We start from the raw sequence: 19,627 nt of genomic DNA on the forward strand, positions 1-19,627 counted from the left end.
AAACCCCCGTCCTCCTCCACCCTCCCCCTCCACCTCCCCTCTCTCCCTCTCTCTATTCTCGAGAGAACTGAGAAACCTTTTACCTCTTTCTCTCACCTCTTTTTCTTTTTTTGTACTATCGATTGCATCCCTGCAAAGAAAAGAAAAGAGATGCAACGGAATCGTAAGAAAGTTAACATGAATAATTCGTGTTGAAACCAAAATTATTTTGGAAATTAATGAGGGGAAGGGAGGGTGACTAATTATGATTTTCCTTTTTGTCAGTATGAAATTTGAAGAATAAAATTGCGACTTTGACGTCTCTATCGTACATCATTCAAGTATGAGTAAAAAGAAGGAGTATTATTTCCCATAGAAGGTCTTAACACGGTGTGCCTGAACCCATGGTATCATCCAAATCGAACAGGCTTAGTACAAGTGCTCTCGGCACTTTACGATCCCATTATATGCAACTCTCGAGAAGGTAGTCCCATCGTCTCTCTTGCACATTCTCATTCCAAAGGTGTGCATGTGCATTATTATTCCTAGAGAGAGAGAGAGAGAGAGAGAGAGAGAGAGAGAGAGAGAGAGAGAGAGAGAGAGAGAGAGAAACCCTCTCGATCGATCTATAGATCGATATCGAATCTTTGGCTCTAAGTCGTATAAGAGAAACGAGAGATCGCATTTTAAACGATCCGATTGTGACGAAAGAAAATCTTTTCATTTTATTTAAGTTTTTATTTTTTTTATTTTTTTTTCAGATCTTTGTTTTTCATTGTCCTTCGAACGGTATCGAGATAATAATCGTAATTATTGAATATTTGTGTGTAAGTGTGTGTAAACGTTTGTATATGCTATACCGGTTGTTAGATCTCGAATACATTACGATAGTTCACGTCAAATTATTATCATTGTTTTAATATTATTGTCATTGTTCTTATTAATATTATTTATTACTACTATTATTATTATTATTATTATTGTTATATTAAAATATTGAATTAGAATAAATAAGTCGCATATGTAGATAAAATATATATATATAACGCGATTGTACATATACAATCTTGAAAATTCAATGATCGTTGTAAATCTTGCCAAGATTTTGTTGTTAGTTGATAATTATACAAATTTACTCGATACATATTTATAAATTATGATATGTAAAAAGGAATAAATGGTGAAATTAATAATGAATGAATAATTATGAATAGATAAATATGATAGGGAAATGGGGAAAGGTGAGGGTGGTGAATGATTAAGAAAAAAAAAACAAAAAAATAATAAGATAATTATAAATCTCATGAAGTAACTTGGCTATAAAGACTCACTTAAGTCATTTGTGCCATAGTATCTTAAAATAGATTTGTTTGAAAAAATATGTATATTATACTATACTATACTTATTTAACCTTAAGATACTAAAATCGTTCATGGAACATACAACGTTTAATATATCATAGATATATGGGACCAAAATCACCGGAACCAGCCGTACGCGTTATGCCGAAATTAGCCTCGAGCGAACCACGAACGAACCACGACCCCATGGATTTTCCAAAATGAACTAAACGATAAACGAATGCTCGAGATTTGAAAAGTTGAAAGGTCGATACGGCAAGATCTCGATTTGACACGATTCTTATTCGATACTTTGGGTGCCTTGGGCACCACGATGCAAACCAAGATGCAAATCAAGATTGCAAAATCATGCATTCATTTTTCTTCCTTCATTATTGAAAAATCCTTTATTCCTTCCTTTGTGTAAATATTCATAATTACAAATAATTTGTTAATAAATGACGGATCGAGGATTATAAAAGCGAAGAAGTTCCGCTAGGGTATTCGATCGCATCGCGTTTCGCGGTTTTCCATTTGAGTTTCGCTCGAGGCAGAGAAAACCGGCGACGGCGAAGGGTTACCAGCAAGCAATCGTGAGAACAGAGATAGGAAAGTATCCCTTTCCTCTTCCCTATTCTCCGTTACGAGAGTCTCTCCACCCACGACAACAACAATAACAATTGATATGTGTACAGTTACTAAAAAAAAAAAAAAAAAAAAAAAAAATCTACTGCCGTTGCTAAAAGTAAACTACTCTCTCGTGATTCCTGCTTTCCTCAAAGAACAAGAACAAGAACAAGAAGAAGAAGAAGAAAAAAAACTAAAAAAAAAAAAAAGAAAAAAGGAAAAAGAGCGTACCTTCGTCTTATGGGATTATTTCACCATAAATTTAGTTTCCTTACTTACACGATCTCTCTTTCTCTCTCTCACGGGTCCGACCTTGGAGTAATTGAACATTTTCTGATCTACGTCATCCTCCTTGTGGTTGATCTTCTCAAAGAAGCTGGACAACCAAATACCCCGAGAAAAAGAAAAAAAAAAACAAAAAACGACGAACGAGAAGAAGAAGCCACGTGAAAACCGCAAGGACGAGCTTATGCAAAAAAAAAAATATATAAAAATAATCCATAATGCTATCTTGTTTCTCTCCACTTTGTCCATACCATTGTAAAAGATATTCAGTCCGGTACTCTAGTAGAGATCGTGTGCTGTATCGAATAAGAGAAAAGATAGACGAGAAAAAGAAAAGAAATGATTAATATTAATAATTATATATATATATAAGTATAATAATATCGCCCAAAACGGGCGTACTAAGGTGGTACCCAGCTGATGCTATTCGATTATCCATTTGGAAAAAAAGATAAAATCGTTTAACACAAGCCGGATCTCGTGATCGTGAATTTTCTTTACACACGTTGCTTTCCAAAGCCTCCATCCCTAACCCTTTCTTATTCCCCCCCCTCTTTCATTTTTTGTTATTTTATTTGATATCAACCTCCGTACTGATTCTTCCTCAGCAACAATTTTCAAAATGCATATGCATTTACTTCCTTTTCAAGATTTGCATTTTCAGATAAACTTGCATAGATCTTTCGATTGAATCTGTTGGGACGGATTTGGCTCGTAGAAAAAGACGGAGGTCTCATTTCAATAAAATATATATAAGTATAATAGCTATTATATAATATTTATAACCCTGTTTGTCTTCCTAACCCTTATTAATATTTTTCTTTTACCTTCAAATCCTCCCTCAAATGGATTTGTTCGTTTCTTTTCTTTTTTTTTGTTTTAGAGACAATAAGGGTGGCAAAATTGATAGACCAGTCTCTGGCTACGTTCCGTTTTCTTCATGATACCTTTTTTGTAATACTGTCTGATACTACGGCTTAATTTGTCGTAGTTCATGGCAGGACGATTTTTACGTTTACCCCAAAGCCTAGCAACCCTAACCGAGTCTTCGATTTTGAAAACACCCTTTCCCCGATCTAACCAACGTATGCAGGAGCCATGGACACCTGGACTCTGAAGAAGTTCCTTTAGAAATTGCCAAAGATGAATGTGAGAACCACCATTTCGCATTTTACCGGATGAATTAGTGCCATTGGAGTTGTTCCCTGTTTGAACGCTAGCGCAATCGTCATCCTCGTCTGAAACAAATGATAGGATACCTGTTTTCCTTCTTTTCTCAACAAAAACACATCTCCGAGTTGTTTCATTAGACAAATTCTATTTTACCATCTGAGAAATCGATGCTACAGGTTGAACCCTTGACATTGTTCACTGAGGGAACGCTGCGAACGGCAGATGTTGGTGGAGTTGAACTGGGATTACTCGGAGTTTGGACCACTCCAGTAGGACTCCAAGAAGCTGCCAATGTATTCCTAGGTGATTCCTCAACTGCTGCTTTCCAGATTTCCAATTGAGCGTGTAACATACCACCGCACTGAAACGTGATAATAGGAAATCATGAGTCACCAATTAGAGAAATTCTTAAATATTTGCTGAGTATGGTGACCATTTATAAGTAAATAAGTATTAGAGGAAAGTTAAGTTATAAGAATGAGCCAATATTTTGTTTTTACTGCATCATGGCAATCTGTTGTACACAACAATAAGTTATTTCTCTATCATAGATTCCTGATGAATTTATCTAGCAGTGTTGGAACGCTATGTCTCTTCAATCACAACCAAAGTATAATGAAAGAAAAAAGAAAAAAGAAAAAAGATAAAAGAAGAGACCCTCGCGTTAGAATTCCTTATTGGAGTCTTCTGGGGCCGTTGCTCTTCGCGTGTCTTTTAAGAGAAAGAGAGAAGAGAAAGCGACTTGTTGTTCGTTCGGTTGAAATAAGGAGGAGGAAAAGGTAGAAAAGGAGAAGAGGAGTTAGGAGTAAGCAGACTCGGGCAAAGCAGTCAGGCATTCGGGTAACGCCAGAGCCGTTGACCTACTTTTCTCAAACGTTCGAACGAGTCAACCAATCGGAGTGGTCGTGCACGTAGGTGAACACCAACCAATCGGTAGGTATGATTCCGAGTCGGTGAAAGAAAGAAAAAGAAAGGGACAGAGAGAGAGGGAGAGATAGCACCTTGGGTGCAGTTATGCGCTCTGCCCTAACAGAGTTTCTTAAGTTCGTACGAGGAATCGTTGTATATATATATATGCATGCATATACCTATGTATGCGTGTACCGGTACATCGATCTCTTTCGAAATGTTCCGCCAATCGATACTCGTATAGGGTAGCTGTTCTCCTACTATACTTGCTAACAATGACGATGTTAGGTGATGATAGTGATCTACAAACATTTTGATGAATCGACGATACTGGAATCTAGAATAAGCGTCGACATTTTTGGCTAAATGCTGAGACTACTTGTTACATTAACGGTCCATCGTGATGAATCAACAACTGGAATTTTAGTTGGCACGATCAAACGAGTCCACGGATTTAATCGAGAAATGAATTATCTTTTTATTTGAGTAATTATTAATAATGACGATAGTAATAATGTTTATAAGAAATAACGAGCAATATAATATTAATACAATCGCATTTCAAAGGATACCTTGTTTTTTTTTTTTATTATTTTTTTTTTAACAGCGAATGAGTGTATTATTAGAGTGTCTCGTGCTTAGTCATGTCGAGTGTTGCGCACCACACGAGATACACGAGCGAGCAAAATTACACGGAAAGAACGCGCACCGACGCACGTTGCTTTCCAGGAAATTCACTTTCACCGGACCTTGCCGGCCACGAGAACATTTCTCGACATAGCTGTTGCCACGAAAGAGAATTGTTCCGATATCTCACAGTTCATTTCTTGCTTCCTTCGAAAGTATCGATTGCACTTCGAACGATTTCTTTAGAGGGTCAGTTTTTGGAAGGTTCCTTAACTTCAAAGTTTTCGAATTTTTATGAATTCGGCAAATTTCAGGTTTGTCTTATTCATACGATTACTCAGAAAATGATACAGGTTTGAATCTTCCACGAAACACTGCAAAAATCTCGCTTTGTTATAACTCGCAGCTTCAATCAGAGTTGCCTGCTACGACGACCATTGCATAACGGGACTTGGACAAAAGTTTGCGTCGTGTTTTTTTTTTTTTTTAAATTCCTATCCTTTACCTGAGGTGCTCTTTGGCAGAATTCTTCTTCTGTCAAGGATGCCAAGGTTGCACCATCCACGTTGAAACTTTCCAAGGGTACCGAGGGTAATTGCAATTGTCTTCTTGCCCATTGTACCCAAGCTGCCACGTCCGCTGCACTCCAACGTCTAGGTTCTGAAAACAAATGTTTCAACAAATTCAAACAAAAATACATGGGTTGTACTAGTTTCGTAACTGCAAGGTATCGATTAGTAACGCGAAATGTGTGAAAGACTACAAAATAAATGGACAAACAAAATAGAGAGATAGGAAATATAGTTTCACAGTAGTCGAGTAGCATTCGATGTAAAAGATAAACGGAAAGTGTAGTGACCTTGAAGAGAGACCCGAAATTTCGTAACCTCATCGTGAAAGCAGACTGTTTCTGACGCGTGACTAGGTAATTTATTCGAAACGTGACATCATATTGTGGCTGAGAGCGAACTAATAGGCTAACCGGTCGCGTGCATCGAAAATACTTCATGAGGACTCTCTCACTGGTTAACTAGTTAGCCAGTTAGTCAGTTAACCAGCTAGCTAACTAGCTAGCTAGCTAACTTACGAATCCTCGCCCGCGGCAAGGTAGCGAGTGGACTCGATCGATCGATCCAATAAAAGACAAGGATCACTCCTCTATCTTTTAGATACCCAGATAATCCTAATTAATAATCAAGGATATATATTCTCCTTTGTGAATATTAAAATCAAACTATTTTTAAACCTTTGAATATTTTTCAATCTAAAATGTTTATTTCTTGACAGCTAAATGATCAATTTGAAAAACATTTCTTTCTTTCCCCCCCCCCCCCCTTACGATTTCTAAATGCTGTCAAACATCAAAGTAAGTCACATATAACGTTTACCAAAGTTGTCTAAAGAAAGAAAGAGAGAGAGAGAGAGAGGAAATATTGTGAAAGTTTGACCAACTCACCAGGATGAATACCCAAAGCAACGCAAGTATTGTCAAAGTCCTTCTGAAGTTGTTGAATCGCCAAACTGAGGACAGGTTCTATCTGTTCCCTAGCCAGATCACCGACACATTCGCCAGACTCCATGTCCTCGACGAAACCAGTACCAACACCACCAAGATCGACTGGTCTCAAATTGTATTTTCTTTGAAAACTCGTATCTCGTAAAACTTCTCTAAGGAGCTGATGATCGCTCTTTTGATTATCTTTGAACAATTCTTCTTCTTTCTCAAGAGGGTTGCTCGTTTCGTCTTGGAGTCTTTCTACTTTGGGTTGGTTGATTTTAGGGTTGTTTACGAAGTCCTTTCTAACTCCTTTGAAGAGTAATTCGCGTAAAGGTGACGTGCTTTCGAACTCGATAGGTCCTGGCGAGGACGAAGCAGTCGATGACGCCGATGACGATGACGACGACGACGAGGAAGGAGAATTACTACCAATACTATTGCTACACGAACGTGGTTCCTCTTTGAAAAGAATCTCTTTGAGTAAGGGATGTTGACCCTGAACGCTACTGGTTGTCTCTTTTTTAGCAAAGAAATCAGCGTCTAAGCTGTTGTAAATATCTTCTTCGGTTCTGGGTGGTGTACAAGGAACTGTACAATCTGTAGAATCTTCTCGGTATCCTAGACTCTCTGCCAAGAGTCTGAAAACATACAATCAAATATTTTGTTAAATCAAATAAAGATGTGATCATGAAAATGTGTATAATGAAAATGTAGGATATTTATTACCTTGATTCCTGAAGAATAGCAAGCAAGTCGAGACTCTTCTCTCTTTTGACCGGTTGTTTGCCGGAGGGTTCAGGACTCGTCGGATAAAATTGTGCACTTTGAGGACTTCTTGGTACGTAATAAGGACTGGTAGGATATCCTGGTGAATTTTCGTGAGAATAATTAGGCGACAATGGTAATTCGCAAGCTCCAGTACCAGGACTCGGATATGGTGGACTTGGATAAGCGGCCGTAATGGTGGTTGTTGCTGTTTGCGTCGTTGTTATTGGGGAATTTGGCCGTGGAGAACAAGCTTCTTGCTTGATCTGTGTTGGTTTTAAGCTTGTTGTCTGAGCATTTGCAAGACCGTAATCGTCAGGAAGAAGAGACAAATCGAATTGAAAGGTACTGTAGTCGAACGACGGCGAGTAGCCAGCCGCTGAAGGCACTGTTTGTGGCATCTGAAAGCACAGCAAACATGCTATTTTATAAATCATGTATAAACGTACTAGATTACAACGTTCGATATTGTTATTTTCTAAAGGGAACTCGATTTCTTTGCGATAAGATACTCGTAAAATGTTTTAGATATTCGGTGGCTTATAAAAAAAGAGATTAACTAGAGGAACTAGATGTTTAAGATAGTTCCTTGAGTTAAGGGCCTCGTTTATTCGCTATCCCAGTCTTTATTGCTTCCTCGAGTGACAGGACACGAGTTTTAGATTTATATTATCGCTCAATTCTTCAGAAACAAAGATCCTAATCGCTAAGGTCTATATTTATATACGTACTAGAAAATACGATGGACATATCTACCTTTAGTACAATTAAAAGATTAAGGTGCAGATAAATCATCGCACGTGGAAATAGAAAAAAAAGAATTCTAAACAATGTGCAAACAATTTGTTGGAGCAAGAGAATAAAAGAAAAAAGTACTATGTTGGCGTTGATATTACGATGTTGGCAGGACGCCTTTACTAAAGAGAATATCAAGATGAAAATCAAACAGTTTGTTAGCCCAAGAAAGAACGGGCCCAACTATACGTGTCCGCGAGGAGTCGGGTCTAATAGTGGGGGGTGCGTTAAAGGCCCATTTATCTCTCGACGCGTTTATTGCCTGTCGCGAGCGCGCCTGACCTCGCACCTCTCTCTCTCTCTTTCTCTCTTCCATAAAAACTGCCATAGAATTAATTTTCTTCGATTCTTTTTGCTACGATACTTCAAATCAAAATTATTTCTATTGTATTTTATATACTTTGACTACTTTTTCTATTATATTTTAATATAAAATGATGCGCCTTCTTTGTTTCATCTTTTAATGATACTCTTCAATGGCAATCATCGAACACATACACCCCACGTCCAAAGTAATATTATTTATAGTATAGAGTGTATGAAAAATGTCAGAATGCGAAGTACCCATCCCTTTTGCAAGGTATCGCCAGAAGGGACGGTAAGGGCAAGCATATTCGCGCATCTATCCATCTCTCTCGTTCTCTCGGTGTGGTGCACCTTAAGGGCCCATTTGTCTTTCGGTGTGTTTATTGCCCGTCGTGTGTTTGACCTCGCATCAGTTTGTTACGCTTTGTAAGCCCATTACAACGTTCCCAGTGCATCTTCTCTACCATCTCTTTCTATCTATCTATCTCTATCTATCTCTCTCTCTTTCTTTCTCTCTCTATCTCAGGCGGGGTCGCGTCTGACATTTTGACGTAGTGCCCTGCAAAGGTCGACGCGAAATAAACGATTATACCAATACACCGAGACTCGTGGCATCTTGCAAGACTCTTCTTATGTCTCGTAGAAAGAAAAGGGATAGAAAGAGAGAGAGAGAGAGAGAGAGAGAGAAAGAGAAATCGTAAAGACTCGATGGGCCCCCATAGTCTTACATGTACACACCATTGTAAAGTCTTCACAAATACATACACTATAGTTTACTATAGCGAATACAGCGAGTACCGCAACAAAAGAAAGATCACTTATACTTCTTGTGGATTCTATTTTATTTCAACCCTTTAACTTACCATACCCTTCCCTTTCTCTTACCCTTCTTCCCTCGACACAGACAGACCCTTATTTATCATTCATTTCTATTGATTGTCTTTTCCATTTCACTTTATTTATATTACATAATATGAATTTATATGTTATGTGAAACGCGTATATAAAATTACAAACTTGTTCACAGATCGTTCAATATTTTATCGAATTTTGTCTCTCGTTTCGAAGACCAGTTTTACTGAAGACGTCATCTGACAATTTGAACGATGCAGTATCTCTCTCAGATTAAATTTGCAAGGAAAATTTGGTTAAATTGTCGATCGAATAAAGATAAGAAGTTGTTTGGTTTGATTTTAGTTTCGATTGAAAATAATGCGACATCATTGCAAGTATATCCAAATGATATATTTATATTTATATCTTTATCTTTATCAATCTTAACATAATAAGATGAAGTAGGTGGGATCATCGGGACGATTATAAATCCGTAAACTAAATTAACTTAAGCTATATTTTCTTCAAGCTGAATAAATATACCGAAAATATACGATTGATAATTTATTGATTTGTCTTTCCGGCCTTTTCATTTGTTTATATTAATAACAGAATAAATAAAAAAGCAGATAAAGAAAAAATCACGAAGTAAGAATGTAAGATAAAAATGGAAATATAAAGTAATTATACCATGCATGGAAAAAAAAAAAAGAAGTCATTTAAAAGATAACGGGGATTATCATTGAAACGAGTCAAATTTTGCAATAATATTCGGTCTTTCTCGTTGAACTTCGTACGACTGTTAAATTCCACATGACACTTTCGATAAAATTCAATGCCTAACGATAAAAGCGTGCGATAAATTATTTACAACAAAAATTGTTAATTAAATAAATAATATTTTGAGGCGTATATCACGTGTATAGAAAAAAAAAAAAAACATGATGTATTTTCTTAATGGTGTTATTATTATATTATATATTATATTATATTTTTATATTTATATTATATTATTAAATTATATTTAATTTTTATATTTCTATTATATTATTATATTATTATATTATATAAATATAAGAATTAAATATAATATAAATAAAACTCAATTTATAAAAGAGTTCAACAAATATTTTCATTCAAATGATAATTTGTTGGTAGATTATTACTATTATATTACCGAGCACTATATTCGCGAGGTTAAAGCTAATCTTAAAACACGTTCTCATCTTATACAGTTTACGATACCGTATAACGTCGATCGGTTACGCGTTCAGTTCGATTCATCCTACTTTAAATACAAAGAATAAAAATCAAAGAGACGAATAGCAATAGACAAATAAAAAGAAAGACAATTTTTCTCTTTCATTTTAAACAAAACGCATCACATTTTTATTTCTATTCCTCTAAAGTTTTATTTGATACGTTCAAAAATAAGTACGATCTGTTAGTTAGGGTTGCGTCAAGATTTGTAGATTCATCTTTATTCCTTATTTTTTTTTTTCTTTTTTTTTTTTCTTTTTAATCGGAGCATTAAAATTCGGGAGACGTTTTTTCTGGATCGATAAGTTCATTGACCTCGGGTCCGAACTGAAGAGTGAACGCAAGGTTCAAGGTCAACGCACTTACTCGCGATTCGCAAGACGATACGAAAGGGGGGGATTGAAACCTCCCCCTTTTGATCCTTTCGAAAAGACTAGTCATTTTTGTTTTACCTTATATTATTTTGATTATTTTCCGTTGCGATATTTTGCTTTGAATTTGATAAATCTTCGAGCGCATATGTTGCTTTTCTTTTTTTATTTTTATACTTTTTTATACTTCTCTCTCTTTCTCTCTCTTGCACGAGCATAAGTAATCGATCGACGTATATTAGCAAGATAATAGCCAGGGAGAATATTTATGAGAGGAATTTCCTCTCAAATAATCGTCATCGATTGTAAACGGTATAAGCAAATAACGTACTGTTTAATTCCCATCGTATTGTAAAAGCATAATTAATTCGTACCAATGCTAAATGTGTTTAACTGATGTCAGAATACGTCGACGTATACACCTACGTATTTTGCAATTATGAATTACGATTTCCATAACGTCATAGCCATCAAATGTTTCACTCCAGATATACGTGCATCGTTATTCTATGAGTCAAAATTATTGAAATAAAAGAAAGAAAGAAAGAAAGAAAGAAAAATAATCTCACGTTTCATCTGAATTATTTTTATATTCATATTAGATCTCTTATACATTTATATATTAGGTTTTATACATTTGTATATTATATTATATTATATTATATTATATTATATTATATTATATTATATTATATTATCAATATAATATAAATATACAATCGAATATAATTCCATAGTCGAATAAATATACGAATATAAAAAAAGTCTTGAATAAACGAAGATCAAAAATAAATAAATTTAGTAATTGATTGAAAAGCATTAATTACCAACTTTAAGTTCGTGTCTAAAGCATAGCAATTATTGTTATTTAAGGAGTAACGACTGATGATGATACGAGTCATCTTCTTAATCTTCGTTAATCTCCTCGTAAAATTTCTTAATTAGTAAATAAAGAGAAACGATCCCATTAAAGAAACAAAATGTTGCCACTAATGAAATCAACGATGATCCAAAAACAAACAAACTTTAATGATAAGTCTTTAGCTGACTTTTTTTTTATGATCACGAAACAGAAAGAGAGAGAGAGAGAGAAAAAGAATTTAGTATTGAAATAACGTGTCCCACGCAAATCAAACGAGCTAGATCAAGATCAACAAAGAAAAAGAACAAAAAGAACAAAAAAAAAAATGCAAAAGAAACTAAAGGAACGTCGTCGATCTTCAAACTGGTTTATAACGGTCTCTTGATCGCTACCAAATAACAAAAAAATAGAAAGAGATAGAAGAGGAAGAAAAGGATTTGCTCGCACGTGCGAGATATATTCTTAGCAAGGTCGATCTTTCGAAGTTAACTTTTTTGGAACTTCATCTTTGAGAAGTTTTTTTTTCTTTCTATCTCTCTCTCTCTCTTCATTAACTTAAGCGATGTGAACAGTGGAATTAAATTACGCTCGACGATTTTCTCTTTTGATTCTTCAAGGTTGCTCCTTTCGATTCCATACTCGTTTGTAAGAGAAAAAAAAATTAAAAAATATAAAAAAATATATATATATATATGTGTGTGTTTGTGTGTGTGTATGTAAAGAATCAATGAGATAGCAAAATGTTAACGATCTTAAGAATCTTCTGTAAATAACAATTTTTCTGATACGCGTCTCTTACGTTCTCACACATGCACATATATATACAACGTATTATTAATTAACACATTCACGACCGGTATATTTTTTTCTTTTTTAATATTGGGTACCGGCAAAAATAATGAGTTATTTAAATTTATATATTTAAATTAATATTATATATTAAATATATTAAATATTATATATTTATATTATAAAATTTAATATGACGTGAATCACGTCAGTGGCAATTAAGAATAGAACTTGAAAAGACGTAAATTCACGTCAGCGATCGTGAATGTGTTAATAAATTATTACCTGACATAATATTTTCTTCGTTAATAGAACTCAGATGTAAGTTTTTGTTTGTCACTTTAATAATTAAATTGAAAATTTCAACATAAAAACAACTATTATAAACTATAAATCTATATATATCACAAGTGTACACAAGCGCAATACAAAAAAAATTCGAATACCGTTTGACAAAAGAAGACAAACAGAAAAAAAAATGATAAAGCAACAGATAAATAATTCTAATTCGATACTCGTTGAGAATACGTGCGGTACTGGCTCTGGTAAAAGCACGTGTAATCGCCATGACAGTTGACTGGTATCTAAGATACGATTATTAACTACCTTCCACTTCGACCCTCTCCCACCATTCTTCTTATTCCATACGTACATCTCTCTCGTTCATCATTTTCAACTTCTTTTTTCTACAAATAATTTCTTTTTATTTTTCCTTTTACGTAGATGATAAAAACTCGCTTATTTTTCAATCGATACAACTGTGATTATAAAAAGGGGAGAACGTGGAGAGGAGAAAAAATTAACAACTAATCGAAGTGCTTATTGAATTTCAAATGAATATTAGAGCGTATAAATCAAATCGTGTTAAATTTTTCACAATTTTCTTCACAAATTTGATCATTTTCAAATTTCATGCATTATGCAACGTTTATTTTTAAAAATAGTGTAGGTACACTTTCTCTTCTTTCGAGAAATTTATTTTATTTATTTATTTTTTATTAAATCATATTCCTCTGTTATTTTATCTATGAAATCGATTATCTCATAGATAAATAATACGATTTACATTTAATTGTAAGATGATAGTATAGAAAAAAAATTTTTCAAAGAGAACATGAAAGAGAGGAAGAGAGAGAGAGAAAAGAAGTTATGCGAGTTGTTTGGAATAACGATAATGTGTAGAAACGTACGAGTACGCTATAGCGAAAACATCGATGTTCTTTCTCACTTTATTCAAGCTTTCTTCTTCTTCTTCTTCTTCTTCCTCTTGGAAAGTGAGAAAAATCAAAGATACAAGATAGCGAACGCATAAGGGATATGTGCTTTTAAAACTTTAAACAACGAAACGACGCAGGTATTCTTCCTTAACGCGTCGTTACTTCTCCTCTTTTAAATTTTGGACCACGCGGATGCTGCAGAATTCTTGGAAAAGTATCTTCCGATCGAGTACTCAAATTCTTTCCCTCTTTGCTTATCTATTATATATATATAGATAATATATAAATATATTAATAGTTTAGTATTATATTAGTATTAGTATTATATTTATTTATATATAATTATATTAGTATTAGTATTATATTTATATATAATTATGAGAGTATTTAATATTATATTATTATAATTATATTTATATTTATATATAAGTAACCATATTAAGATATCTTGGTGGCTCAATGCTAGAGTCGCAGGATTGTAACCGTGGTTTCGTGAGATCGAATCCCGGCAGTCGCGAAATGTACATTTTTAATTATATTTTTAATAGTGTATTATATTATTTATATATAAGTATTATTATATATAAATATAATAATATATTTAGTATTCTTTTAATATAATTATATTTATATATAATTATATATGACTATTTAGTTTATATTAATATAATTATATTTATATATATAATTTACTATATTATTACTATAATTATAATAGCAATTATATCAATATAATTAAATTTAAATATAATTACTATTAATATAATAGTATTATATCAATATAATTATATTTATATATAATTACTATATTACTACTATTAATATAATAGTATTATATTAATATATATTAATATTATATACAAAATATTATAGAAAACATATGATTTCGGCGTGCCACTCAAAAGGTTAATACGTAAAAATTTTAATCTGAAACCATCTCCAAAAAAAGAAAGACCGAGTGATAAGGAAAGAAAAAATGTTAAAAAAAAAATGAAAGAGAAATGTGTATAATATGTTTGTATGTGTGTATGTGTATATATAAGTTGAGACAGAGGAGGAATATAAATAGGGAGTCGCGATAGCGTAAATAGTAACATAATACGGCATAATGGGGGCATAACGTGGCGGCATAATGCTCCCACTGCATCATCTCGAAGAAGTTATGGCAGGTCGGGCCCTATACGACGCGACGGCCCAACAAGAAACGGGCCCTTAGGGTCTGTGTTATTAAACGGCTTATAGGCCGCCAACGATCTTCCTTAAACTTCTTCTCATCTTCTATATAAATGCATTAATATATTATTTTCTTATGTAACGTACATATATCATTTTCAAAAATCGAAAGAAGTTCTTCTACTTTAAACAAAAAAATCATTCGGAAGGTAAAAATGAAAAAACAGGAGTAGCAATCGTAATCAATGTGTGTGTGTCTCTCCCTCTTTCTCTCTTTAACGATGTTGCACTCAAGATAATGTTCTGTTAGTGTAATATGGTGGGAAGTATCTGAGAAGATATCGGCCGTGTCCACTATTAATAGGTCTTTGCCGCCCACGCTTTACCATTGTTGTAAGGGACCATCGTAACCACGTGGGAGTGCGTATGTTTCTATGTATATGTCGATACATGCATCCTACTCTCGCACGCATACGCCTAGATTTTCATATATACATATATATGTATATATATACAAGATCCTTGAGTATGCGGTCTAACAAAGGCGTGAAAAACTCGAGTTTCGCATAATCCAACGATTCAATTCTACCTTTTTACAAGTACAGGGAGGTAAGGAAAAAGAGAGAGAGAAAGGGTGAGAAGAGATCTTTAAGGTTACACGTTATACCTATATATATATATACATGGTGTAGGAACTTTACTCCACCCTTTTTAGCCAGAAGGTACGGATACTCGGAATTGCAAGATTTTCGATTCGGAGATCGAACGAGATATCTCGTTGGAAGTATGCATTGTGTATTCGAACCGAACAAACCTTTCTCTCTCTCTTTCTCTTTCTCTTTCCTTCCTCGATTCTTAATCTTCTCGCTTAGGAGCTAACTCGACAATGGAGAATCGTTTTTACTCTTTTTCCCCTTTACTATCCCTTAAAATTTCTTCCTTTTCTTTTTTTTTTTTTTTTTGGTCGACTCCAATCGCACGAAATCGATTGATTTTTCTTCTATTATTTATTCTATGTTTGTTTTAGTTTTGTTGGTAAATAAAAACAAACATTTTTAACCTCTTAAGCACGGCTAGTTTCTCCGTTCGACAGGGTTCAACGAGAATCACGTGTAAACGGATACAACTACAATGTGTGACGATGAACAACGTTATTTTCTACGGGAATACATCGGAATTTAGTTTTTGATGATTAAATTTATTTACATACAAAATATATGTAAAAAAATTATTGTTTTTTTCAAAATTTCATTATTTTTTCCGGTACTTAGTATAAGAAATGGAAAAAATATGCCGACTGCGAACCTATCAATAATAAAATTAGGTATAATATATTTTAAAAGAGGTTATTCGCAAAAGCCATTATAGCGACGTCTCGTACTGCAATATGGCATCCGCGAAAGCCACTATAATGGCTTGTAGTACCTAAAATGTTAATATTAATGAAATGATATTACGCGATAAAGAGAGAATAAAAATTGTTTATGAATAATTAATAATATTATAGGAAGGTGTGTGTTAGTCGGAGAACGCTTAAGTTGAGGATAAATTTACCGCTAGAAAAAAAAAAAAAAGATTCATATCGGGAAAAACCCAGACACACAAACATCGTTAAAGAATCTATTAATGATTGAAAAGTAACGATAGGACTTCGCGAAACTTTCGTATGTATTTGATTTTTTTCTACATCTTATTCTTCGTTCTCCAGACAACGGTGTTTTTCCATTAAAAGATTTTTTTTCCTCTTGCAAAAATATCAAAAAAAAAAAAAAGGAATAATATCAAGGTCCGACTGATTTCAAACAAAATTCAATCAAAAATAAAAGTCTTCCTTCCCTTTACGCGAGGAAGCTTAGACCTTGCTCAACTTTTTTGTCAATTGCCCACTGAAGGCTAATACTAATATACATATTATGTTATTTTGCTAATTTCAATCATGTTGACCTTTAAAAATACAACTTTGTCTTCCTTCTTTCTATTCTCAGAACATAGAGAAGGACTTCATTTCAATTTTATTCGTGGAAAAGTGCAATACTGAACATTAATTTGTTATTAAAATGATAATTATTTGTCTACAAGCTATTATTATTCAAATCAATTGAATTAATCTTTCGTATTTACGCATATACACCGGCATGTTAATAAATGTACAATGTATGTACGAGTATGAGGGTACTTCAAAAATATCGAATTAATAATTGAAACAATAATATAAAAGACATAAAAAAAAGAAAATACATATTCGTGTAATACACGATGAACATTAATTCCTTCCAGATTTAGTCGTCTATGTCTCTATGTAATAATTTGTGGTTGTTTTAACGATTATCTTGCATAATCTAAGCAAGCAAGTCATTACTTCTGACTCACCCTATACACACATATGTATAATCCTTTCTTTCTCTCTTTCTTAAAATACAAGAACGAAAAAGAACGAGAAGGATGGAGATAGGAAGTTGTCCGTCATGTGAGATCGTGATTTGGAAAACCCAGAGTGGCTGACCTTGAAAGTGCCAGTGTCCATTCTCCAACCGAGACGAAGAGTGACCCAAAGATGTGTGCGAGATTAACAGAAACAGATATACTTATGTATATGTATGTATGTACGAGTATATATATATATATATATATATATATATGTTATACGCTTACCACCTTCTTTCTACTTAATCTTTCGATCTCGCTCTTGATTTTCTATTTCTATTTCTATTTCTTTCTTATTTTTTTATACCTTATACAAGTAAACCAAAAAAACCACAAGCATGCAGCATGCGTGTATTAACATAAATATAGAAACGATGAGACGTAATAGAAATGAGAAGGATATATAATTGTTATTTGCAATCTATTATTATTGCATACCTAATATTACATAATAGAAGTTTTTTACTTGATTATTTTCTACTTCATTAAATTCCAATATTTTTTTTCCCATGTTCAGGTAATTAGATATCTCGTTTATTAATTTTTTTTTTATTTTTATTTTTATTTTATTTGTTTTCCTTTTTTTCTATTGGAAGAAAGCGACAATAACGAAGTAGTAATCCTATCTATCGAATAATGTTTAACATATGGTTAATTACGATTTATGATTATTAATGGGAATTTCACAATGGTGAAAATCATTGGCTATATACTATGTTATTAGACGATGGTTTTGTATCTCTTTATAGGAAATAAAAAGAAAAAGATATGAAGATAAGAAGGCCATACGACATACGGAAAGCGGTGGCTATTATAGAGCTCTTACATTATTGTGGTGAACATACTTTTTCTATGAATACTTTATTTTCTTTTCTATTTTCATTTGATTCCATTTGAATATATATTACAATTTTATTAAACCCTTTAAGTACTAAATTATTTTCAGATTTTTATGCATGCGTATACAACGAATTTAATTTGTTGCTATATGGATTAATATGTAAAAGTATATATATTTTATTTGGAATATTATATTTATTATATTTGGAATATAAATATTTATTTAGAATATATTTAAATTTTATATATTATAATATTATATTATTATTATATAATATAATATTTTATATATTATAAAATATACATACATTAATATTTATATATTTTCTATAAGCTTCTTAAATTCAGATGACGAGTCTCACTTGTCAAATGTACCCAAAGGGTTAATCGTATAAAAGTGTAATTTGAAGATTATTAGTAATATTTGATTATTTCTATTTCATTTGCTCAATGTTTAAAGTTCTACCCTTATCGATGACTTTTCTTCTTTGATATATTATAATTGCAATGAAGAAAAAAATTCTGTTCAAATAGTAAATGAATGTTGTAACAATTTAGAAAGCACTGTCGTTCATCATTTGTGCCACGAGCCGTTTCGCACCAATTTCCACTAGTCGCATCGTGATGAATGGTTGCTAAGCTTAGAGCGTGAAAATTGGGCAAGCCAACGATGACTCTCCAAGAAGAAGAAGAAGATGATGATGATGATGATGATGATGATAATGATGATGGTGGTGATGAAGATATCGAGATGACTCGAAGAAGATGCCTGCCAATCTCATTGCCGAAGGACGAACTTGTCGGACGAGACCATTTGCGTGTGTTGAAGAAAAAGATAGAGAAAGAGAGATAGATAATTGTGCAAACTCCGGCAAGAGTTTTAGAAAGCTGTTGCAACGCGAAGAAAGCAAGAGAACGTTGACCGAGTTTGTAGTGAGACCGAGCTGATTAATAAAATCCTACCACGTGAAAAGAAATATTATTTTATTACATCTCTTTCAATCTATATTATATCTGTATATTTAAAAATGATAACGTTTAATAGGATTACAGATGAAAAATATTAGGTGGACCGAAGAATAATCCAAATTTTTCTTTAATAACGAAAAATATTTATTTATTAACCCCTAGAAGTACTGAATTATTTGAAGATTTTTATGCAATAGATTTTTATGATTTTTAATTTGTTGCTATATAGATTAATATGTAAAAGTAATACATTTTATTTGCAATATATTTATATTGGTGATATATATATATATTTGCAACAAAATAAAACAAAATAGAAATATTTATATATTTTATATATTTTATATATTTTATATTATAATATTATATTATATAATAATATATAATATAATAAAATAATAAATATAATATTATAATATAATATATATATCCGTCAAATGAACCCAAAGTATTAAAAAAATTTTAAATGCTAACCAAAAATAAATTTGTTCATCATTTTCTAAAACCCTTCTTACCTTACATAAACAAAATTCCCTTCATATCCCTTTGTAAAAAAATCCTTTTGATTTTTTATTGACACAAA

The 19,627-nt window shown here is 32.8% G+C and overlaps 1 protein-coding gene and 1 long non-coding RNA gene across 2 annotated transcripts in view; one reads left to right on the forward strand and one right to left on the reverse strand.

Annotated features, from left to right (window-relative positions):
* Nucleotides 1–552: 552 nt before the first annotated feature.
* The window catches only part of Ets98B (DNA-binding protein Ets98B), a 34,240-nt gene continuing 15,165 nt past the window's right edge, over nucleotides 553–19,627 (reverse strand). The window contains exons 2-6 of the mRNA XM_015330605.2: nucleotides 7,166–7,605; nucleotides 6,398–7,077; nucleotides 5,447–5,601; nucleotides 3,559–3,766; nucleotides 553–3,470 (exon numbers count right to left, since the gene is read on the reverse strand). Coding sequence (XP_015186091.1) covers nucleotides 3,112–3,470; nucleotides 3,559–3,766; nucleotides 5,447–5,601; nucleotides 6,398–7,077; nucleotides 7,166–7,605 — 1,842 coding nt within the window. The 3' untranslated portion in view covers nucleotides 553–3,111. The remainder of the gene's footprint in view (nucleotides 3,471–3,558; nucleotides 3,767–5,446; nucleotides 5,602–6,397; nucleotides 7,078–7,165; nucleotides 7,606–19,627) is intronic.
* LOC149030553 (uncharacterized) lies at nucleotides 16,942–19,191 on the forward strand. The gene is made up of 3 exons (XR_016178621.1): nucleotides 16,942–17,406; nucleotides 17,985–18,070; nucleotides 18,634–19,191. It is a non-coding gene; the product is annotated as an uncharacterized LOC149030553 (long non-coding RNA).

The sequence above is a fragment of the Polistes dominula genome, unplaced genomic scaffold (genome assembly GCF_049000335.1).
Source record: "Polistes dominula isolate Pdom_NZ unplaced genomic scaffold, Pdom_raw_medaka contig_11, whole genome shotgun sequence".
Classification (NCBI taxonomy): Eukaryota; Metazoa; Arthropoda; class Insecta; order Hymenoptera; family Vespidae; genus Polistes; species Polistes dominula.